We start from the raw sequence: 23441 nt of genomic DNA, 5'->3' as shown, positions 1-23441 counted from the left end.
ACTCCATTACAAGAAAATGATGTCGTACAAACGAAGAATGCTTTATTCTCAGTGGCTACGTCTAAGCCTCAGCTGGTCAAGCGCTTCCGCGCTGAACTTTTCCGCGTTCAGCAGCCACCATTACGGCCATCTCACAGCATACTACAAGGCATAATCGCATTAGTGCACTATTCGAGACACAGCTCGCCGGTTACGGTGGCTGTCAAAGGCTCAGCAGGGGACTTACATTTGCGTATATTCGTTGAAGGCCCGAGGATTTTCATCACAGCAAGGTCAACACCCAATTTCCTAACAGCCCAGTTACGAATATCCACAGCAAGAAGCGAGTCAACACCCAGCTCGCTCAGGCGGCTGTTCTTGCAAATCGTCTGACCAGGCTTCGTGTGGAGAATTGTCTGTAACCTTATGATGAATGCTTTCGTGATCAGCTTTTCCAGGCCTTGGCGGTCTGTGGAAGTAGCGAGTTGTTCTTCAAAGGAGGCGTGAGGCGCGCCTGTGCCGACTGAGTCCTGGTCCTTCATTCCATCCCGATCTGGGATCACTAAGTGGCTGAATCGAGGATCCAACTGCCAGTGCAGACGATTCGGGTCATCTCGCTTAAAGCGACTCAGCCCAGTCACTATATCGTAAGGCTGGTCACTGTGCGGGTTTGGGCGGCCTGCCACGACTGCTTCGAGCACCATGTGGTGTACATCGTGCTCCGATATGGGTGGGTACCCTTCCCGCTCCAAGCCGGCATAAAGCTCTCTCTTTTCTCGATGCAGGAAGCCCAGTCCGTATATGACGCCAATATTGAGCACCGACCCCGTTAGACCGCGTTTTCGACGGTTCGCCGCGAGGCCGTTCATGTACATATTTGCTGCAGCGTAATTAGACTGGCCCGCGTGACCGCCAATGGCGGCAAAGGAGGAGGTCATTATGAAGAATTCAAGCTCGTCTACTCCACTGTCGAAGACCTGGTCGAGATTGCTTGATCCTACCGTCTTGGGGCGCATTACTCGATCCCATGTATCTGTCGTCATGTGCGCGAAGATCCGGTCGTCCAAGACCATGGCACCGTTGATCAGGCCGCCGACGGGAGGTAGTCTGTACTCCTCCAGTAATCTCCTTCTGAGTTCAATGACTTGTTCCAGCTCTGTTACGTCGAGCTTCACCAGACGAATTATTGCGCCAGTATTCAGCTCAAGCTCAGTAACCCAACTCGGAAGCAGGTCCGGATTGCGGCTCGCCAGGACAATGTGTCTTGCCCCATGTTGTATGAAAAGCCGAGAGAGACTCTGGCCAAGGTCTCGTGTCAAGCCGATCAGCAAGTAGGTTCTTGTCGGGCTAAAGATATTTGCTACCGCAAGCGGCTGTACGGGAAGATCGACCTCGGCAGTGGCTGTCCAGTCTAAAATGGCATGCGGTTTGCACGGACTTGTCATCTCCAGGAGGGCCGGCAAGGTCATTACTTTGCGATCGTCGGTGGCCGCTTCTGGGGGGTTTCGCTGGTGCTTCTCGAGAGACTGGGTCACGACCCTTGCCCAGAAGTCCTTGAGCTCATGTGCCATTTCAGTCATCGACTTTTCGGGAAAAAGTGATGCGCCGAAAATCGATTCTCGAGCTTGCACGTAAAGGCAGCCAGTCGGAAGTAACTGACGAAGCGTTGTCGCAAAACTGCCTCGAACCTCTGAGAAGTCGATGACAGTTGCATTCTCGTTCGCAGGAAGTAAGGTCTGCCGGAGTTCTCTTGCCGTGAGAAAGTGGTTGAGGTGTCGCTCGGGATAGCAAGTATTTGCCCGCGTGGTCGAAAAGCCCACGGCAATTTTACCATGGCTGCGTGCTTCACTTGAGATGACCTCAAGTAATCCTGACCCGACGTCGATCAGAACGAGGGATCGATGCTGAGCAAGTCTCAGTACGGCCTCGGCAACCACGTAGTTGTGAATGTGGTGGAACAGATTCTTCTCGCTCCCAGAAAAACCAGCGAGCGAATGAGCCTGTAATAGCGTGTCGCCGGCTAGGAGTGACCGGTTTCGTAAGGACAATCCGATCACGGATCGGCCAGTCACTGTGTCAAGGCCGAGACAAACATAAACCGATGTCTTGTTGAGACAAACTGGGAGGGCCGAACTAAATCGAGTCCGCACTTCCGAACCAGATTGATAGGAACAGGTTTTCTTGCGGATCACTTCCTCTGCGACAAATTCGAATTCTCCGTCATCAGCTACTCGTGGCCGAACTGCCACAACGGTTTTCGAGATATCGGTGCTCCTTGTCAGGGGGCAACGGAAGGCATGGGCGCGTTCATTCATCCTGTGTAGAGGTTTAAGTCTGGGGATGAATCTTCGATCACCGTGAATATGCACTTCCGCCTCGTGAGTCCAAAGGGCATCCTCGCCGCCCAACTCCTTAGTAGACAAGGTCAGCTGCAAGAACGCATTTGCAATATGCGTCTCAGGTGACGAGACGGCACATAAGTCCAACGTTTGAATCCTGAGGCTGGCGACCTCGGCAGCGATTGTGCGAGTAAAACCGAGGACGGCCGCATGACCAGGTGCGCCAGAGCGGCTGTTCTGGACGACCCAAAGAACTACCATGTTGGGCCGGAATAGAGCTTGAAAGCGCTTCAGGTTGTGTCTTGCCGTCATGGTCTCCAGTGGCTCCTCGTCGTCTGAAATTATGATGACCGCGGTACATGTTTCCAGTACACAGAGATCACCTGCTTGAATGGAGCCCAAAACAGTGATCCGGAGACACCGTCGCAAGAGCAGTATAGACAGCTTGTGCAGGCCATCCTGAAGCATACCATTCGTCCCTGCGATAATGACGACGTGATCGATTTTGGTCAAGGCAGACTGGTATCCCTGGGCCTCCGTCAACAGAGGCTTGATTGGGGCCAGCTGTCTAACCATTACAAACCTGTCATGTGGATACCGTTGATCCGAGTGTGTGGCCAGAGACCGGAAGCCGTAGCTGAGGAGTTCATCTGGCCAGTCAGGGGGCGTGACATGGCCCGAACTTATAAGTGCGTGCGGCCTCTTTCTTCGGCCAGGATGTTCGTGGAAGAGTATTAGGAAGCCACCAGGCCGCATGAGCTCTCGAACCGCTCCAAGCAAATTCGGCCAGTCTCTCCTTTCCAGATGCGAGACTGAAAGTACGACAATTTCGTACCTTGTTCTCCGCTCAAGTTGCGCATAGAGGCTTCTTGCTCTATCTAGACGAATTATCGTCGTGCCGTGGACGCGATTCTTGGTAAATGCGTCTTGTATGGTGTCAGTCATCGTGCCAATGGTGAGAGAGTCGAGAGCTATATTGGTATTGTGTAAGAGGCGTAGTGGTAGGTCCACAGAAGAATCAGGCAGGCAGAGACAATTTGTCCAGGGGTAGCGGTGCGTGATCTGCTGGAGCAGCCTGCCTACATGATCGTGGAACTGGGCAATATCTTGGGCCATTGGTTGGTTCTCATCCACATAATATGAGCCATCGTGGTTGATTTCTTTGACGTTCGATTTTGATCGATTGATGCTCACTCCCGTTGATCTAGAGTTCAATAGCCCGTCATATACTGGCATATCTGAGCTATGGCTACCCATTCGGATGGCTTCATAACATGGATCCACGTCGAGGACCGTGTGAAAATACGAGGTTGTGTTGTTCTCGGATGAAGCATTGGCAATCGCGCGAACAGTCAGCCCCTCAACCTGAACAATCTTCTGTCCTCGGTGATTGCAGACACCCATGTCGGCAGCGAAGGTCGTGGGCCGAGATCGTGTGGCCGCTCTCGTGCGCGTAAGGTAAGCATCTACGTGAAGGAACTTGCTCTGTCTGTCATGGTCTACTGCCCCGAGGCCTTTCATGGCAAACAGCAGCCGGTCAATGCGACAGGGCAGTAGAGGCCCCCAGAGGGATCTTTTGCTCATATTAGCGCGGCCAATTATGACATCAAATCAGTGTTATTGTGGCCCGTGTTTGGACACGAAACTCACCTGTCTCCGGGAGATGCATAGGTCAGGAATGCCGTCTGAAAGCAGGAATCCAACAACGCAGGAGTGATTGCGCAACCTGCAGGGGAATCTTGGTGCTGGTATGCTACACGAGCGTCGCAGTAGCCAAGGCGCCTATTGATGTCGCGGATTCCTCTAAAAGGGCCCGTGTAAGTCAAACCAATGCTTTCCATCATCTGATAAAACGTTTCGGGCTTCGTCTCCAGCAGGTGCGATCGGTCCTCGTATTTTGACGGTAGCAATTCAGGCTGTTCCTCGCAAGAGATAAGCTCAAGTTCGCCAGTCATGTTCAATACCAAGTCTGTTGAACCGTCACCCGGACATGAGACGAGACAAAAGGACGCCTTGATGCCAGACTGAGAAGGCTCCCGCGGTCTGCGTGTCGTAATGGTGAACACTATTTCTGTTCCATGAGGTGCCTCGTCAATCACAACGCCACTAACAATCTCAATATTACTCAGCTCAACGACGGCCAGCTCGGTCTGTTGAGGTAGAGCTTGAGCGGCATGTAGAGCCATAAGACAATAAGCAGAAGCCGGGAGGAGGCACTGCCCTTGGAACCTGTGGTGCCGCAGCCACGGAACTCTATCCGGCTTCAAAACATTGCGCCAGCGCAAGACGTGGCCATCATCCTCACACCGGACTCCAAGAAGCTCATGTGGAGCATCGCTCCGGCCGAGGTACTGACGCGATAGGCGTGTCACCTTTTGGTATGTTTGGCTGTGGTTCCACGGGTAACGAGGCAACCGCTCGAGATAGGTGGAAATTGTGTTATTGTTGGAAGTCTGCTCGAGATATGGAGGATTATGTACTTCTAGCGAGCCCAAGGTGGACCACATGAAACCCAAAAAGTCTGCAACGGCAACACTATCATCCTTCGTGCGGTCGAGAATGCCCGTGTATGGCAGTTCCTGTCCGGATGCGGCTGCTGTCTGGGAGACAGGCAACCTGAGAGCAGCATGCGGGCCGATCTCGACGGCGACATCGTAAGGGCCAAACTCTGACAGCGCATGTTCTACGGCATCGTGAAACTGTACCGTGTAGAGCATGTTGTCCTTCCAATACCCAGCCCCAAGGTCCCCTTCAGAGGTCCGTTTGAAGCCGTAGACACTCGAGATCCAAACCACATCGTTGCCCTCGGCTATAGGGGCTATTCGACAACGCTCAAGAGCTTTCATGTAGTCAGCAGCAGCCGTCGCCAGATAGGGCGAGTGGTACGCTGCATCTACGCGGAGTATCTTGGCCGCGATGTGCTTGCTGTCAAGATCCGCCTTTGCCTGTTTGACCATGTCGAGATCGCCAGAGATTGTGGCCATAGTGGGCCCGTTACCGGCAGCCACAAAAAGCCTACCAGCATACTTGTCATCTCGACAGAAACCAAGCGCTGCCCCTTCGGAAAGGCCAACCGCAAGCATACCACCCGGGGGGCCAGCCACGCGACGCTGAGCTTGAGATATAACCAGGCCGCGATAGTACGAGATAAGCATGGCATCCTGCATGGTCAGTCTTCCTGCAGCGTAGGCGGCAGCGATCTCGCCGGAGGAGTGACCGATGACGGTGTGCAGGGCGATGCGGAGACTCTGCAGGAGATCGACCAGAGCGATCTGGATCGCGGTGCATAGTGGCTGGGCCACGGCAGCCTCGTGGACCCGAGAGATTGCGTCGTCGGCCTGGATCTGGTCAACCAAGGTCCATGAGGGCGGATCATAGCAGGCTGCGAGCACAGCGTCGAGCTTGAGAACCGTCTGGCGGAAGACGGAATTGGAGCGCAGCAGGGAGCGGCCCATGGCGGGCCACTGGGCACCCTGGCCGGTAAAGATGGCCAACAACTTTGGGGGGTGGTCCATGGTGGCGGCGTGGGTGCTCTTGGCGGTGATGGTGTCTGGGTGGTTCAAGAGGCGGCCGAGGGCGTCAAGAGCCTGCTCCCGCGAGGCGACAGAAAGCGCAAGGCGGTACGGCAGCGCATCGCGGCGAGAGGCGAGGCAGCAGGCAAGAAGCTGGACAGAGGCGCCAGGATCGTCCTGCAGCAACGTGCGGTACGCGTGAGCCACACGCACCAGGCTCTGGGGCGAGGCGGCAGAGATGCACAGCGGCACCACCCCCGCAGCGACCCCGGCTCCTGCCTCAACAACAACAGCCTCGTCATCCCTCGCACCAGCAGCAGCATTGCCATACGACTCGACAATCGCGTGGGCATTGGTCCCTCCAAACCCAAACGAGTTGACGCTCGCCCGCCTTGGCTGACCGGCAGCTGCCCGCGGCCAGGGGCTCAACCTCGTGGGCACCTCGAGATGGCTCAAGCACGGTTCGACACTCGGGCTGGGCCGCTCCATGTGCAGATTCGGCGGTATTGCGCCGTGTTTGAGGGCCTCAACCACCTTGAGAAGCCCCGCGAGACCGGCTGCGCCCTCGGTGTGTCCCACGACCGTCTTGATCGACCCGACCAGCAGCTTGCGGCCGACCAGCTCAGGAGCCTCGCCAAAGAATGCTTGCTTGATTGCGGCCGCCTCTCGGGGGTCGCCAGCTGCGGTTCCGGTCCCATGCGCCTCAAAGTACTGGCATCGATCCTCTGGCTTGCACGCGTCAAGCCCGGCTCTTCGATACGTCTGTTGAATCAGCCGTGATTGTGCCGCCATGTTTGGCATCGTGATTCCTTCGGTTCGGCCATCCGAGTTGACCCCAGTCTCCCTTATGATGGCGTGGATCGTGTCCCCATCTTTCATTGCTTGTGACTGTGTCTTGAGAAGGACGGCCGCCACGCCTTCACCCCTCGCATAACCATCTGCGCGGACATCCCACATACGGCAGCGCCCTGACGGACTAAGCATGTGCATGTCCGACTCAACAATGAAGTGGTCTGGTGTCAGCATCAGATTGACCCCAGTCACGCAAGCCATGATGCTCTCTGCGCTTCTCAGGCTCTGCACAGCTTGGTGGACAGCGACAAGGCTAGAGCTGCATGCGGTGTCGACGGTGACAGAGGGGCCTCGGAAGTCGAAAAAGTACGACACGCGGTTGGCAATCATTGACCGCGCATTTCCCGTGGCATGGTACTGGTCTGTTTGCAGCTCGTCTCGTCGCGAGAGAATCTCGTAGTCGGCTGTCATGACGCCCGCAAACACTGCAACGTCCTTGCCCGCGTATCGTTGGCATTGGTACCCGGCGGATTCCATGGCTTCATAGACAACCTCGAGCACCATGCGTTGCTGGGGGTCCATCGCGTCGGCCTCTTTGCCATTGATATGGAAGAAGCCCGCGTCGAACGCACGGTGATCTTGTTCCAGCCAGTACCCCCGGATCGAGTTTGTTGTTCCATGGTGAGTGCCGTCGGGATGATAGAAAGCCTTTGCCATGAATCGATTTTGTGGAACTTCTTTTGATAAGTCTGGTGGATTTGACAGTATATCCCACAACCGATGGGGAGTCGTTATGCCTCCAGCAAAACGACAACTGCTACTGACTACGGCGATAGGCTCCGCGGGGACCGCCTGGCTCATTACGTCGATTCTATTATGTAGAGTTCTGCTTTGGACGTGGGTGGTTTTAAGCAAATCGGCGACGGCTGTGTACAACAGGCAGGAGTAAGAGGCAGAGAGTTATAGAGAGTGTGAGACAGACAGAGATATGTAGAGAGAGCACCCGAATTCTGGTCACGATCAAGTTTGGGCTGGCATCGTTTATGAATGCCTACAGCCCGTATGGGAACCCTGTCTAGCCACTGACCCAGGCGCTTTCCTTAGTCCAGCACTTAGCCACAAACCTCCATGTCTCCATTTTAACGGCCCGGCACTGGTCTTCTGATACATTGGGTATGGACCATTACTTGACTGCATTGTCACGCTTACAGCAAGGATGAACCCAGCACACTTAAACAGAGTGTGGCTTCCAGATCGCCCCACAGGAATAGCTGGTTGGCTGAACCCAAGATTCCAGTGAGGCTCGAGTGCATGAATTCGAAAACCTGCCAAAGTGGCAGCGATCGTTGTATGGTTCTACGCCAACATTGCATTCTTCAACAGAGCATTCACCTCGTAGTGTTGGCTCCAGCGGAAGAGTGCTCACTCGAAACACTTTCGCAAAAGACACCCGATTCAGCAGGACTTCGCAGAGGCATGTCTGGACGCAACGACCCGTCTATCACGTATGGACTTATACCGGTACGTTAAAAAGGCCGTCTTGGCGGATCAGGTGACACACGAAGGAGCTCTTCAGCACGGTTGGCAAGCGATTGTGCTATTAGGTGATACTGCCAGGACACGATGGTGGGGCCTATATCTAGTTCTCTAATACCGTATGCCTCCAAGTCGTCCGTAGTCTGGCTTTGCTTGTTTTTCAGGAATGCTCAGAGACTACTCTGTTCTCCAGCATATATTCCGGGTCACCGTGAGGCCGGATGAGCATATTCTGCGCCTCGATACCGCGAAAAATGGCGGCCACATGTGACTTTTACGAGTTTCATACCACTTCTGATGAGAGGGGAGGCATGACGATCTGATGGCCAGCGAGTGATAAAATCGAGCCGAGCTGATACTCTGCAGCTGTTGTATCACGACTGTCAATGGAGGCAGCGACGAGTTCTGCTCGCTGGGACTGCGGATCTTGTAAACTGATCCAGTGGCGGGGACTGCCATGGTGCATATGGACCTTGTCACATCTGCTCCCCTGTGCGGCTACACGAGAGACTGCAGAATCGTGGTGTTCCGGGTGTACAGAGATCCTGCATGACAAATTCATCCTCCGACATGCCAAGTAACAGGTACTGGTGTGTACGTCTCTTTATTCAGCTTTCTTCATGGCGGTTTGAGTAACGCCACCCCACCAATCGAGATAGCCAGGAGAGGAGGTTGTTTATTGCGTCGGACCACTCGCTTAAGTCTCGCCCAGATGCCCAGCCTGCTCGGCTTCCCCGGCTGAGTGCATAATCGGCCTCTATCGCTTCCCTTATGAGTACGAAGCGGGTCGACTCGCACTATTGGCGCTGTCCCACGCCGAAGGAGGTGATGGTGCTGCCACCCGTGTGGTTCAGCATGGCTCATTGGCTACAGACACCGTGAGTTTCATAGCCGGAGACGCTAATCTTTTCCATGGCAGGTGGCTCGTCTGGTTACGACCACGTCACACAAGCACCGAAGCGGCTATCTGCAGGATCTCCCAAATCTGCACGTTTCGATCCGGCACTCGAATGTCGTCGGTGTCAGGAACCCCCGACCATGGTTTTTCCGGTAACGTATCGACGCATCAAGAACCCAGCCCTGGTTCCACGCACGATCCCGCACCGGGTTGGTGCTGAGGCCAGCTGAGGACCAGCCTGCATCACCTGCGCTGTTGATATCAGAGCCCGCACATGCCGCAACTTTGACTTGTAGCACGAGTCGTATCCGGTACTGATTCCGCGCATCGAGGGCGGATACCAGCGAGAAGGATCGCTTCTAAGAATCTGCCATCTTGGACGCTAATGTACGCAGTCCAACATTGTTGCTTGCTTGCACGGGCGTGATCAGGATGAGATGTCGATAGGAGGAGCCCATTGCTCCAAATACGGTCTCTGTAATCTTCCTCGCGGAGCATTCTCACTGAAGGCACGAACCAGGTTGATTGCGGCCGATTCGATCCATGTCAAGGAGTAGTAAGCCGCCCAGTATTCATCCACTCAGCCCGCACGCACAAGATACCATGCACAAGAAGAGGTATCACCAGCCTCGTGTGTCTCGATCAAACAGCTGTCCATATTTTCCTTTGTCTCGTGTCCCTTTGTGTCACACATCGTAAATCTGTGAGACCTGGCATGATCACGACCCAGGTGTCTGGGATGGGCCAGTGTCACAAGCAGTCCCCTACCCAGCCAACATTTCCGGTGCGGAGAAGCCGCAGCAGATTTGATGGGCAGCACACTCACCGGTTCCCGGCTTGAATTCCTTAGTATATTATCTACCGGTACCACATGGAATGGCCATTTACGAAGGAGGGCTTGTCCATAGACGTACCCTGCCCATTTCGGAGAGCGCGACGCGGAGCGCCGAGAAAGGTGTCTGCCTCACATGAGAACGATATCCGTATTCCCCCCTCTTCCTTCTCCAGCCACAGGGTAATGACGAAGGCGTTTGAGGTAGAGTCTATCGAGTTGTCAACGAGCCACGACCCAAATATTTTCCAGATTCTAGAGTCCATACTTTGTCCAGGGAGCCTTTGGTTATGCCACCAGTCTACAAGTACGGGGGCGTTGCGGCCGCAGTTTCAACTGCACAGAAACAAGAACAGCTTTCATCGTTGACTCTTGATGTCTCACCATGCTGCGCGTTCAGTCAGATGGCATGTGCTCCTTGTCCTCACGCGACTTTGGGCCAACTCTCCATCCATCACCAATAAGCAATTTTGTTTTGGCTCATGCCACGCTATTCAACTTCCAACGGGACGTAGTGCTTGGTGAATGTGGCTATTGTTTATTCCCGGTGCATGGCCGATCCTCGAACGTCTCCTTGTCTCTATGCGGACAATGGTCCGCCGCGTGAGCAAAATTCACCCGACCAGGTCTCGTCGGCTTATACTTGCTCGCATACTAGCTTGGACCTGGCAAGCCAGACAGGATCTAGGGGGCAATAACTTGCCAGTAGTTCGCATCTATGGCCACACGAACGCCGGGATTTGTAGTCCGGTCAATCTTGTCCGGCGATGACAAGACTGTGGGAACAACAGACCCCGGCAAATTTTATGGTGATCAGATATGAGAATCCGGTCTTCTGGCTCCTATTGGCCATTATTAGGCGCTGTTGCTCCGGACGCAGCTGATCAAGGTTTCACGCGCTCGTGGCTGAAACATCCCGACTGAGGGTCAGGATAGCGTTTCCTGTGCGGGAATGCGGAGGGCAAGTGTGCAGTACAATCCACCGGGTCATTCTCGACGCATGAAGTGGCCGGCGATCGTGGATCTTCTTCCACGGATCAAGTCAGAAGACTTTGATAGGCCGTGGTGACGCATACTGCGTGCTTCTATGCGACAGGGGTTGGCCTTAGTGCCATCTAGAAGATGACAAACTAGTCTGTGATCAGTTCGATCCATACTTCCGAACTTGACTAGGTGGCGGATTGGACCACCAAGGTGGTCGAGGGAGGCTCCCGGAACATTGTGTGAGTGGGCGGTTGTGGAGCATGGCCAAGGGCGCTTCGGAACGCCCTACCGGGCCGCCGTCCACGTAACACACGAGGCCCGAATCGCCGCTCGTTGGGGAAGTATCTCCGGCCCGGCCTTGCTTTAGAGGCATCAAGTGCAGGCTGGCATCCCGGATATGGAGGTGCGCACAGATTACATGGGCCCGTCAAGTCTTGACCTGCTCACCGCCTACCTCAGAAACCTGACTGGCCTCAACTGGACGCGAACAACAAACAACGGTGCAGCAGAGCACCAACTTGGGTGCTCACGCTTAGGATAGCTTGATACAAACGATCCCGAAGATCTGACCTGTTCGTGGGTCCAGTATGTCCACATCGTCATGCGGTGCAGTCAGTGGCTCTGCTCAGTGGAGATAGGGGGCGAGGAGGGGAAAACGATGTCCGACATCCAGCACTGCGCGCTCCCAGCCCTGGGAGCTCCGCCGGCGTCTGTGACAAGCGTGGGGGGAAGTGGGAGGAGTAGTGCGGGCTCGAATCCTCGCCCGTGTACCATACCACATTGTGACAATAAGCGTGCCGTGCTACTGAAGATCGTCCCAAGTTCATTTATTAGGGCCAAACACTTCCTCCTTGAGGATTTGTGCTGACTTTTGCCCAGGCGGCCATGCCAACGCTATATCAGAGCACAGTCACTCTATAGCCATCCATCTCCTGACGTGTTCATATCATCCTAGGTGACCCTCGTGATGCCCCCGCAAACGCAACAGAAATGCGAGTTGATGCACATCGAAGGCTTATCTCGGCCCTTGGGCATCTCCCACCATGGGCTTAGCCACCAACTTGCCATATCTGATCCGCGGGAATGCTTGACATTATGAGCCTGGTTGCCATGCTTTTGCCGAGCTTCGCGTAGACCGGTATATTCGCACTCCAACATAGAAATGGGAGAAGATGATCGCGTAGCCTCGAGGCTGGTTGTGACAAGGAGGTTTTCTGGTACCCAACTCGAACAAAGATTCAGAATCCTGAAAGCTGTTGCCATTGAGTGGGCCTATCACCATGCTGTCTACCGTCAGAACGATGAGATATAGGATCAGTCTCTCGCAGTGTCATACTCGTCAATCGTGACCTAGCTCTTGGAGCAACGGTTAACCATTGCTCAAGATTGCGGTCACGACATTAAGGCTGGTCTCGTACTGATGGGGACCCTGCAAGTGTCGTGGATATCGCTCCCTGTTCCGTCTTCCGAAGTATCAACTTTATTTTACGCCTATCCAGATCATCAAGATGCCGCAATTGTTGCGAGCATTTCAGTTCTGATGATTTAGTCAAGGGGGCATCCAGCTAGCGAAGACGAGCTTGTTCTCGGCTGGCGACTTTTGCGAAACGGGTATGCGCGCAGTTCGGGAGTCGTCGACAAAACCTTTCAACCCAAATGATCCGGCAAAGCCTCGGTTTCTGTACACAATGTTTCGGTTCCCGGTGTATCGTGCGGTGTTCAGCCATCTGGATAGGCATTCAGGTGACCCAGAAATTTGTTGCTCCCTGAGGCTGGAGGCATGCTCATTTGTGATGAGTAGTGGTGTAAGCCCGGCACATGAAGAGTCTCCACAGCCTGTGCTCCTGCCTTGCCGGCGGCCTCGTAGTCTGTGTGGCTGCCACGGCCCATGTCGACTGTTTCGATGTCAAAACGTCGAGAGCACCCGTCGTCCATGTGTCTGGAAGAACATAATCAGCATACCGTGGGTGCAGGGACTGTGCACCACGACAACCGCTGGTGCTTACCTTCGAAGAGTGTCCTTTCTGGCAAACATCCGGTGGCAAAAATCGCATTTGTGACTTCGCTCTTTGGTGTGGACGCTCTGGTTGTGTCGTTGAAGATCGGTTTTGCGGACGAACTTCTTGCCGCACTCTGGTTCGGGGCAAGGAAATGGATAAGCCCGGTTCTCGTTATGTGTCGCCATGTGCGCCTTGTAGTTGTAGCTTCTACTGAATAGTTTTCCACACCCCGGAACCTCGCACTGAAAGTTGGCATCCTCCTTGGTCGTCAATTTACGTGTCTGACGCTTCGGAGCGCGGGTTGTCCTGACATGTCGTGTCTCGGGGTTCGCGATGGGCGGAGAAACAGCTGTGCTTGCATAGTAAGGATGAGGTTCTATTGACGAGTATTCGGGTTTTGCCCATGCCGTATTGGCCACGTCGGAGGTGTAGCCAGAGGCGACAGAAGGGGACGGATAGCCCTCCGACCCAGCAGTGACGGCTGGCACCGCGCCTGGGGAAGGAAATTGTGATGGTGCCAGACTGGCAGAATACTCTGACCCGATTTCCGCTCGGTGCCGTCCAGTTGGCGATGTACTCCGCGAGTATGCTGGAAAAGGGTATCTTGAAGCGACTGCAGGGATCCTGGCGTGATCCAACGGGTTTGTCGAGTGATGTCCTCCATGGCCATGAAGCTGGCTCGTAGGATACAGGAGGTTCCCATATGGTGGTGCCAAAGTGCCGTCATAGCTCTGGAAAGGTGAGTATTCAGTTGGAGGCCCGCCCGACAGCGAAGACGAGCTGGACAAGGACGAATGATGCATCGCTGTAGCAGGCCAGTCGCCTGAATTTCCGTGCTCCATCTTCAAGATGCAGTTCTGATAGGCAAGACTGGTGCTCGGTTGACGCCTACCGTTTTGGCCTGTGTATGAATGTGGTGGGCGAGAAGGCAATTGTAAGATGCCGCGATCGGAATCCTCACGGAGGGGGGAGCGGGTAAGCAGATTGTGACGGGGACGTTTCCATCACAGTGGCAAGCTCAGCTGCGAAGAGATGGAGTGCAGTGGCGGATACGATTGTGAGTGTTCAGTGTCTATGTCTGAGGAATAGCTCCTTCCGGTCAGAGGTGGTGTTCCGGGGCCTGAGGCGGTGGGGAAACAAACTGCTGTCAGATGGGCGACGCGGCTGCTTGTCCTTCCTGGTGATGACTGAAGTCAGACTGCTGCATTTCAGCAACGACACTGAAACATCCCCGATGCCGATCAAGCGGCAGATGTCTTTAGTGATGCCCTAATTGTGCCGTGTGGACTTGAGAAGATCGTGGGAAATACAGCATTGCGGATCGGGAGGACGAGAGCGAGGGGAATCCGGCTCCGATAGAGAGACGAACAGATCGATATACGCCCGGTTCCGGGGAACGGTCAAGGACAAGGGGGAAGGGGTGCAAGTTATGTAAGGAATGCTACAGGGGTTTCGAGGTCCCAAGAAGTTGCCGGAGACCGCCTTGGGGATTTGAGATGGGCACCTTGCATAATAACCAGTACGCAATAGACTACGTTTAATTTGGTCAAGCAGTTCAGGGACAAGCTACCGGATGGGCCTCCCGAGGAGCTGGCTGAGCAATAACTGGAATGGAACAAGGTCAGACGCTGGTCAGGGCCAGGGTTCTTCCTTCTAGACAAGCCCGAGCAGGGACAGATCGAACTCGCGCAAGCCAACGAGCCAGTCCAACGAGGCCTGCCTCGTGGTAGCGTGGGTCTTGAAACGCCAACCCCCACGACGCAGCGAGGCAGTGGGCGGAGCGCGCGCACGCTGACTCCCGAACGCCAAGTTCAAATGTCATCAGAGGTGGCCATGGGCCCTTTGATCGGTCCCGTACATGGCGCCCCGGGGTTCACGGAGGATTCTGGGCTAAGCTTGGACTAGTCTTCATCATCTGCTGGATGCTCCCCCCGACACCATGGCACCATCTTGAGCGGGCTGTGTTCACGGACACGCGTGACATGCAGGGCCGTGCGGGCGTGCTCCCAGATGGTCTGAACTATCTGGAGAAGCAAGGATCAGATCCATCTTGTGAACTCTTCAGGCCAGGACGGTCTTTGATGGTGCTTCCATCGAGGAAAGGTCAATGGGGAGCTTGGAAATTGGGGCGACAGGTAGGCACGGGACGGGCTGCTTGGGGGAAGGGTTCCCCTTCGGGCGGATCGGCAAAGAGCGGCGGCTGCGCCGTTAGGACCGGAGGCCAACGCAGCAATGCTGGCAGTGTAGAGGGTCGAGGGCGTCGACTGTTCGAGGGTGTGTGTGTGTGTGTGGTGTCAAAGGGCGTGGGACGGGCATGTTGACGTAAGCAGACCCGGATTTCAGGTACGAAGGGCTGGGTCTCCACTGCGCAGCACCAACCCGTCGGCAACGTCCACACGCCTGCCGACGACCAGGTGTACAGGTGGAGCCCCACCTGGCTGCAGCTTGGCACCTGGCATGGGCTCATTTCCTTCCTTGGCCAAGGGGCCTCGTCTGGTGCCGAATACGTGCATCCTGTCCTCCACTTTCACTCCCAGCGAGCGTCCTGGTTCCATGCCGCCCAGTATTGTCGTTTGAGCCTCTGGCCAGCTTGCCTTGGATGTTTCATGTGACTCGGTCTGGAGGAAGCGCGGTCTGCCCTTTGGTGAGGCGTTTGTCGTCTCTGGCTGCATGCAATGTCTCGAGACAGCCAGCAACATGGGAATTGATTGGCGTGGCCGCCCACGGCCGGCCCCTGTCAGGCTCGCAAGAAATTCCGTAGCTCCGGCCTCCGCCTCCCTGGAAGCAACCACCCAATTTCCCCGCTCCCCCCACTGGCGTCTTGTGGGATCACAGTAGATAGCCATCGGGGGACGAAGCGAGTCGGTGGAGCTTCTCGTTTGGCAGCTCGGGTGGGGAAGCACGCCCAGTCAGCGTGAAATGCTGACCGTTTTCTCTGGGCGTACTAATCAGGTGGGCTGTGCTGATCAGCGTCGGCGGTTCTCCGACTTTGCCAGCTCGAATCTCCACGCAAGGCATGAGAAGCAATAAAACCACGAGATTGGATGGACTGCGGGCCAGGAATGCTTCAAGCATCGCCTTAAAGACGCAGGTCGAGGTTGCGCTGCTCCGCATATCCGACGGAATATACTGAGCCTACCTGATTTCAAATGACCGCGTAACACCCCGTGTTTCTACATTGTCCTTCCGTGGACTCATCTTGCCGTGCGATCGGCTCCCTGACCGCCGCTCCTCTGCGCAGGCCTGCCAAAGACCACCAATCATGCCACTGGCGAGCCTGCCCGAACGATAATTGGCTCAAGCTCGCCAACCTAGTGTGCTCCAGTCTCTCACCGGGGACTCCGCAAGCCACCAAGAGCCATCTGCTTGCAGCTAACTGTTCGACCGATGTCCTAGCATCCTTAGGTCCAGCGTCCGTGGCCAATTGCGTGCTCTGCAGGACAAGGCAGCCAGGTCCACTTGGCCGAGCAATGTAGCTTCAGTGCACAATTGTATGTCTCGTGAAGAACAGCTGATTATTGCCCGGATCCTGCGGAACTCTGCCCACGCCAGTGGAAAGCTCCCGCCCTGGCCCCGTCAGCTGCTGCTACCTATCAGCTTGTCATGGTGCTGCGGGCCGGCGCCCGTCAACACGGAGTGCCTACCGTGCGGGGCAGAGTACGGGTACGTGATGATCGGATGGATCCGAAGTCGAACCACTTGCAAGCTTTCAAGTCGGTGTTAGCTACACGCTCGGGATACTGGCAAACGAGCTGACACAGTCCTCACGTTAACATCAGCTTCGTTACGTGACCATAACTTGCCAGACCGGAGCTCCATAATGTGCTTGGTCATGTATGCGATCTGTGTGCTCTGTTCGAATCTCTTCACTGTATCAAATTACCTGCTGGGTGGTCTTGTTACTAGACTGCAGGATCCAGGTTTTGCAGTGGTACTTTGTGGGGTAACGAGTAATTTGCTTTCAGCCCTAACTAAGTTATGGCCGTTGAACGAAGAGCGCGCTCTGAGCTGCTCAACTTGAAAGTATCGATCATGGATGAGGAACCTCGAACATATCAACCGTAGTGCATGCCCCAGACCTTCGGCCGAATGGAGCAGGACGTGGGTTATTCAGGATACTGCACAGGTGTCCTTGAGAGTTCAACTCAATCCGTAACTCGGCACTGACGGTTGTCGAGCGGCTTTTTGCGACACCGACTTGCAGTCATCCAGTACAATCTTCACAGATTTGCCCCGCACATTCCAGATGTCCTCTGATGGGGGACACGCTGCCTTCGAGGACGAGGTCGTGTCCCATTCTTTAGCCCAGTCACGAGACCGTATGATCTTTGTGGCACAGACGCATGCACAGACTCAATCACTACTGCTTTTCCAGACTCTTCGAGGATGGCGACCCAGCTGGGACAGCTTCTGATAGAGACGTCGATGTTGGTTGAGGACAGGGCGGCCGGTCTTGGCATGCGCTAGGATGTATTCTACGGATGGTCGAAGTTTGTACCTCTGCACGCCGAACCTCCACATGTATATTTCGGGTCACACTGGACAGCCACATGCAGGAATGTCGCTTGGAACACCACTATCGGCACCAGGTCAGCAATATGGATCCACGTATGCAGCCCATTGTCCACCAGTCCCACGTGCGCGGGAGCCTCGGCGCAGTTTGTCGTTCGGGCCGGTTGTAGATGAAGGGCAGCGTGCAGGGGCTCAGATCAACAAAGCTTAATTGAACCACAAAGAAACGGTCACACGCGTGGCTCGTTGGTGACACTGTGGTGTCGCGATGTAGCTTGACACAGTTTGTTTTGCGCCTGTCGAACAAGTCCGTCAGCGAGAAAAACTGGCAAACAATTCAACAACTCGCAGCTGTCACGATCAAAGGACGTTACACAATGCTTTGTGTGGACCATTTGATGCTGGGATCTGTGTCGCTTTGCTCCCGCGACTCGCGGTGGTTCTACTCTTTGTTGTTGTGTCGAACTCTCCATGACTAAAAAATTTGTGGTCTTCTCAGGCAGCTGTTGTCCTGTTGACCTTTGCCAGCAGTCCCCAGTATCTGAAGTCATGCACTATGACAAGGTCAGACGAAGTGCCAAAAATACCAGTTAGTCCTCAAGTCCCCTCGTGCGCCTAGCGGCCATGTTCAACTCGTCTCACATGGGCAGGCACAATTTTGTCGCTTCTTGGTGGCTGCGCGCTCGGCAGTCAGACACAACGACGACATTGCGAGCAAGTCATTGTGGCGCATCAACACGTTACCTTCAGGAAAGTGGCTGAGCCTGACTGTGGCGCTTCACCGGAGTGAGTGGCGTGGAACCTTAGAATCCTTGGACGCGCTTGACAGGAGAGCTCCGAGCTCAAGTGAGCGACCCAATCAACTGCCCCGTCGCTGCCTGGTCGAGATCCACTCGAGCTACCTCACGGGCGGAATTTCGTCATGAAGCACGGTTAAAACAATGCTTATGAACCGCGAAGCCCCTTGCTGCTCTGCAGGAGTTTACGCAGACAATCACTCGGTACGACTCTGCCTCCACATGACCTGCCACTGCATGGGCATCGCAGTAGACGGCACCAGGTAGCGAGGTTGAGATCCACGTGTCGGGGCAGATCGACATCTACACGCCTCACAACCTCGTCACTTGGCAGCCTCTGGCCGCCTGCAAGCAATCACCATGAAGTTCTTCATAGATGATCTTCCTGTGCTCTTTCCTTATCCGCGGATTTATCCCGAGCAGTATGCCTACATGTGTGATCTCAAGCAGACCCTCGATGCAGGCGGGCACTGCGTCCTGGAGATGCCTTCGGGAACCGGAAAGACAGTCTCGCTCCTGTCACTCATTGTGGCGTATCAGCAGCACTACCCAGAGCACAGGAAGCTTATCTACTGCTCCAGAACCATGTCCGAAATCGAGAAGGCTCTTGCCGAACTCAGGGAGCTCGTAAAGTTCCGCGCAAAGGAACTTGGCCGGACCGAGGAGTTTCGTGGACTTGGTCTGACAAGTCGCAAGAACCTCTGCCTTCATCCATCGGTCAAGAGGGAGAAGAGCGGATCTGTTGTTGATGCGCGATGTCGGAGCCTCACGGCTGGCTTCGTCAAGGAAAAGAAGGAAAAGGGCGAGAACGTCGAAGTGTGTGTCTACCATGACAATCTGGACCTCTTAGAACCCCACAACCTCATCCCTAACGGGGTATGGACATTTGATGATCTGCTCAAGTATGGCGAGAGTCACAAGCAATGCCCGTACTTCACGGCACGGAGAATGGTAAGAGAACCCTGGGCGTTCGCCTTTCCCAGGTCAACGATGCAACTGACGCAAGACAAAACGTCCGTGACGTCCATGATAGATGCAATACTGCAATGTAATCATTTACTCGTACCACTATCTCCTCGATCCTAAGATCGCCGAGCGGGTATCGAAAGACTTCTCGAAAGACTGCATCGTAGTCTTTGATGAGGCTCACAACATCGACAACGTCTGTATCGAGTCTCTTAGCACAGATATCACAGAGGACTCGCTCCGGAAAGCCACCAAAGGTGCACAGAACTTGGATCGAAAGATCCGAGAGATGAAGGAGACCGACCGAGAACAGCTCGAGAACGAGTATCAGAAACTTGTAGAGGGCCTCCGCGATGCAAGCGATGCTCGGCAAGAAGATGCTTTCATGGCTAATCCAGCACTGCCAGATGACCTGCTCAAAGAAGCCGTTCCAGGGAATATCCGCAGAGCTGAGCACTTTACAAGCTTCCTCACACGCTTCATAGAGTACCTCAAGACGCGCATGAAAGTCCGACAGGTCATTTCAGAGACTCCGCCATCCTTTCTTGCGCATCTGAAAGAGCACACCTTCATTGAAAAGAAGCCCTTGAGATTCTGCGCGGAGCGACTGACGTCGCTTGTCCGAACTCTAGAGCTAACAAACATAGAAGACTATCAGCCTCTGCAGGAGGTTGCAACGTTCGCAACACTTGTCGCAACTTACGAGAAAGGCTTCCTGCTCATTCTCGAACCATTCGAGTCAGACACTGCAGAAGTTCCCAATCCCGTTCTGCACTTCACTTGTCTCGATGCGGCAATCGCCATCAAACCCGTGTTTGACCGCTTCAGCTCGGTCATCATTACCTCCGGCACTCTGTCTCCGCTCGAGATGTATCCGAAGATGCTAGGATTCTCGACAGTGGTGCAGGAGTCTTACACCATGACTCTGGCTAGAAGATCTTTTCTCCCTATGATCGTCACCCGAGGGAGTGACCAAGCCAACATCTCGACCAGTTTTCAAGTCAGAAATGAGCCAAGTGTGGTTCGCAACTACGGCAACTTGTTGACCGAGTTTGCGCGTGTCACCCCTGATGGCATGGTCGTCTTTTTCCCATCGTACCTTTACATGGAGTCAATCATCAGCATGTGGCAGGGCATGGGCATTCTAGACGAGGTCTGGCAGTACAAGCTCATCCTCGTTGAGACGCCTGACGCGCAAGAGACATCTCTCGCGCTTGAGACGTACCGCACCGCCTGCTGCAATGGCCGAGGTGCCATCCTGCTGTGTGTTGCGCGTGGCAAGGTCTCTGAAGGCATAGATTTCGATCACCAGTACGGTCGGACGGTTCTTTGCATAGGCGTGCCATTCCAGTACACGGAGTCACGGATCCTGAAGGCTCGCCTCGAGTTCTTGCGCGAGACATATCGCATTCGGGAGAACGACTTCCTTTCGTTCGACGCAATGCGTCATGCAGCGCAGTGCCTGGGTCGTGTACTGCGTGGCAAGGACGACTACGGAATCATGGTACTTGCCGATAGACGATTCCAGAAGAAGAAGACGCAGCTCCCCAAGTGGATCGCACAAGCCATGCAAGAGGTTGACGGTAATCTCAGCACGGACATGGCAATAATCGCAGCCAAGCGTTTCTTGCGAGACATGGCTCGTCCTGTGCGTGCAAAGGACCAGGAGGGCATCAGTACATGGAGTCTGGACGACCTGCGTGCACATCAGAAGAAGCTCGACGAGGAGCGCATCCGCGAACTGCAGGACGGGATGGTCCGCGAGGATGCCATGATGGAGGCGTTGCGCAGGGCACAGGAGAATCAGCCGTATGATATGGACTACGATATGGACGACGACGAACTCGAGGAGGGCATGATGGAATTGGATGGCCACTAGTTGCATGCACAGTTTGGACAAAGCCGGCCACAAATGGGTAAGCTGTATTGTGAGCACAAGTGTGTGTCGATAGAATGCATGGCCTCGCCATCTCAGAGTCTCTTCTGTCACACCTCTCGAGCACGACATTATTCTCCTATGGTGAACCGACGAGCTAGGCAGCTATGCTACAAATGAGCAAGATGAGACCTGCGTGCACCTTGTGAAACTTGAGGATAGTTGAGATGGAGCCGGAATAAGGCGAATACAGCTGAGCAGTCTGGTCTCTTGGGTATATTGAATCTAGCTGCCTACATGTCCATAACTAGTCACGAGCTAAATGAGACTGCTTGCGAGGTGTGCCTGAAATCATTACAATGATGATTTGGCCAAGTTCCAGAAGCTATCAGCCTTTGCTCGCGACAGAACCTCTCTCGCATCAGCGTCCGTCTCAGCGACCTTGGAGCCCCATTTTCTGAAGGCCCTTTCCTTGATCTCGCCTTCGAAGAGCAGCTGGCATTTGTTCATCGCCAAATCCTTCAAACTCCCCTTTTCGTCCTCAGCCTTGAGCCATTGTCGCAATGATTCATTCTGCGCGCCCTTGTCTCTTGATGGTGCGTTCTCGGTCCAGTCGATTCGATTCATCATGAGTTTCTTGTAACTCTGAATGGAGTGCGCTCCACCTTCCACGATGACAAGGTTTTGCTTGGGATGCATGATGGCGATGCCCGTCAGCGCATTCTGTTCCGCATTGACGTTGATTTTGTATCTATGTTGCCCGTTCGCCAGAGAATTGATCTTGAACACGAGCATGTGCAAGCCTTTGCTAGCATCCTTTTCTTGGTTGGCTTGGAGCTTCTCATGTCGCTGCTCCTTCGTGAGCTTGCGCTCGTCGTTGGCTTCAACATGCGTCGCATGTCGCTCGGCAATCTCTCGATTGACCCGCGCCTCAACTTGTGTTGGGTCTTTGATGGCCTCTTCACCCAGCACGCGCATAAGATTCGACTTCTTGACTTTCGGTGGTGGCGCAGGCACAAGTCCAAGACGGATCTTGGCCTGCTCCTCCTTGAGATCAGCCATGCGTCTTTGTCTGCGGACCTTCTTCTGCTCAGTTTTGGTGAGGTATAAGGGCTTGACGGTCTGCAACAGCTTCTCATCGGCAGCAGCGATTTGCACGGGATGTTGTATGTAGCTTGTTATGATGGAGTCGGGTGACTCGATCTTGAGCTTGGATGGATCATCGATCAGGTCATAGTTCTTGCCATCCACCAATCCTTCGTCCCACCATTCTATCTCTGGAGGAGCTTCGACAGAAAAGTTCTTCTCGACGTCTATATCCTCGTCTATTCCCACTTTGCGTGTCTTTTCGGCGATTTTCTTCTTCATCGCCTCGAGAGCAGCTTGACGACGAAGCGCATTAGCCTGCTGGATGTATTTGCCCTTCTGGTTGAACACCAGCTCGCGCGACTGGCGTGGTTTGTTGCCTTGTGTTCCCAAATTTGGATCGTAATATGGATTGCTCTTCATGCTTTCCAAAGAGGGACCGGACAAGTCCAAAGCCTTGCCCTTCTGGGCATTGGTCCGAGCTTGATTTCCATTCGCCGACCGACTTTGTGTATGAGCTCCATAACCAGACGATGCTGATCTAGAGTCTGAGGGTTTCGATGCGGATGGTTGCGCGAGGTCGGCCAGCGCCGGATGTAGGCCAACGTTGAGACCACCCTTCGCCTTGCTGGTGTCAAGTGCAGCCGAAACACGTGCCTTGAGAGCAGCAAGCTTTTCAGCGGCCGACTCGGGTTTTTGGACTCGCGAGGCCGCATCGTGTTTGGCGCCAAGCGCCGGTGAGCCGTGTCGATTCATGGTCTGGCGAGTTGGGAATTCTGTCAGAGGCGTAGGCGGCCAGTAAGTCGGTCCAAACCGGCTATCGATCACTCGGCGGAACGATCTGGGTGATTTCCGGACAGGCTCGAGCGACAGCTGAACAACTACTTGTCGTACCCAGGCCGCGCTGCGGTCGCGACGTAGAAACGGGGGTTGTGAGGTATCCCTCGTGTAGCCGTAGATGACCAGAGGCCGTAATCGTCTCCAGGAAAGACTGTTGCGTGCGGGGTGCCGTCGCGGCTTGGTTCGAGGAGTGGTGCGTGGATGTGGGCTGCGTCGGTGCGATCAAGGCTCCAGTTCCAAGTCTGCCGTACCTGCTCATGTGGAGGGCGCGGTTGACCTTGGTGCCTTGGTTGCCTCGAGGCCGACTTGCATGTGCACGCAAAGTGCTGGCCAGTGGAGCGACCAGGTCGTGCAGCTGGCGGAACCAGGTGCACCCTTGTTCTGCCGCTCTAGCCCGCCAAAAAGTGTACCCGGGCGTGGAGCAGAGCTCTGCATTTTTCTTTGCTTTTGCGCCCGCCCGGTCCGTCAACTGACGGTTTGCGACAGAGGCTT

General features: G+C 54.7%; 5 protein-coding genes across 5 annotated transcripts; 2 read left to right on the top strand and 3 right to left on the bottom strand.

Moving 5' to 3' along the window:
• Window positions 1-76: 76 nt before the first annotated feature.
• B0I36DRAFT_424926 (uncharacterized protein) lies at window positions 77-7786 on the bottom strand (the record flags this gene model as incomplete). Its single annotated transcript, XM_046162302.1, is given in 9 exon segments — window positions 77-141; window positions 227-351; window positions 374-395; window positions 581-1133; window positions 1143-1694; window positions 2211-3891; window positions 3969-6798; window positions 6808-7419; window positions 7432-7786. Coding segments are annotated over 9 exon segments (6492 nt in total). The 5' UTR covers window positions 7484-7786.
• A 2513-nt stretch (window positions 7787-10299) lies between these two features.
• On the top strand, window positions 10300-11064 carry B0I36DRAFT_333723 (uncharacterized protein). Its single transcript, XM_046155257.1, has one exon. The coding sequence runs from the start codon at window positions 10414-10416 to the stop codon at window positions 10657-10659; it is 246 nt and encodes an 81-aa protein (XP_046007266.1). The 5' UTR covers window positions 10300-10413; the 3' UTR covers window positions 10660-11064.
• A 1527-nt stretch (window positions 11065-12591) lies between these two features.
• Window positions 12592-13675, bottom strand: B0I36DRAFT_367509 (uncharacterized protein; the record flags this gene model as incomplete). The annotated part of the gene is made up of 2 exons (XM_046159479.1): window positions 12592-12811; window positions 12879-13675. The coding sequence occupies 2 exons, from the start codon at window positions 13673-13675 to the stop codon at window positions 12592-12594; spliced, it is 1017 nt and encodes a 338-aa protein (XP_046007265.1).
• Window positions 13676-18302: 4627 nt separating this feature from the next.
• B0I36DRAFT_387843 (DNA repair helicase) lies at window positions 18303-21263 on the top strand. Its single transcript, XM_046161206.1, has 2 exons — window positions 18303-19132; window positions 19215-21263. The coding sequence occupies exons 1-2, from the start codon at window positions 18542-18544 to the stop codon at window positions 21024-21026; spliced, it is 2403 nt and encodes an 800-aa protein (XP_046007264.1). The 5' UTR covers window positions 18303-18541; the 3' UTR covers window positions 21027-21263.
• On the bottom strand, window positions 21264-23260 carry B0I36DRAFT_333715 (pre-mRNA processing factor 3-domain-containing protein). Its single transcript, XM_046155256.1, has one exon. The coding sequence runs from the start codon at window positions 22863-22865 to the stop codon at window positions 21378-21380; it is 1488 nt and encodes a 495-aa protein (XP_046007263.1). The 5' UTR covers window positions 22866-23260; the 3' UTR covers window positions 21264-21377.
• Between the last annotated feature and the right edge of the window lie 181 nt (window positions 23261-23441).

Source organism: Microdochium trichocladiopsis (assembly GCF_020744255.1).
Source record: "Microdochium trichocladiopsis strain MPI-CAGE-CH-0230 chromosome Unknown B0I36scaffold_10, whole genome shotgun sequence".
In the NCBI taxonomy this organism is placed as follows: Eukaryota; Fungi; Ascomycota; class Sordariomycetes; order Xylariales; family Microdochiaceae; genus Microdochium; species Microdochium trichocladiopsis.
Note: the sequence above shows the minus strand (reverse complement) of the source record. Positions and strands in the feature narration are given on the sequence as shown.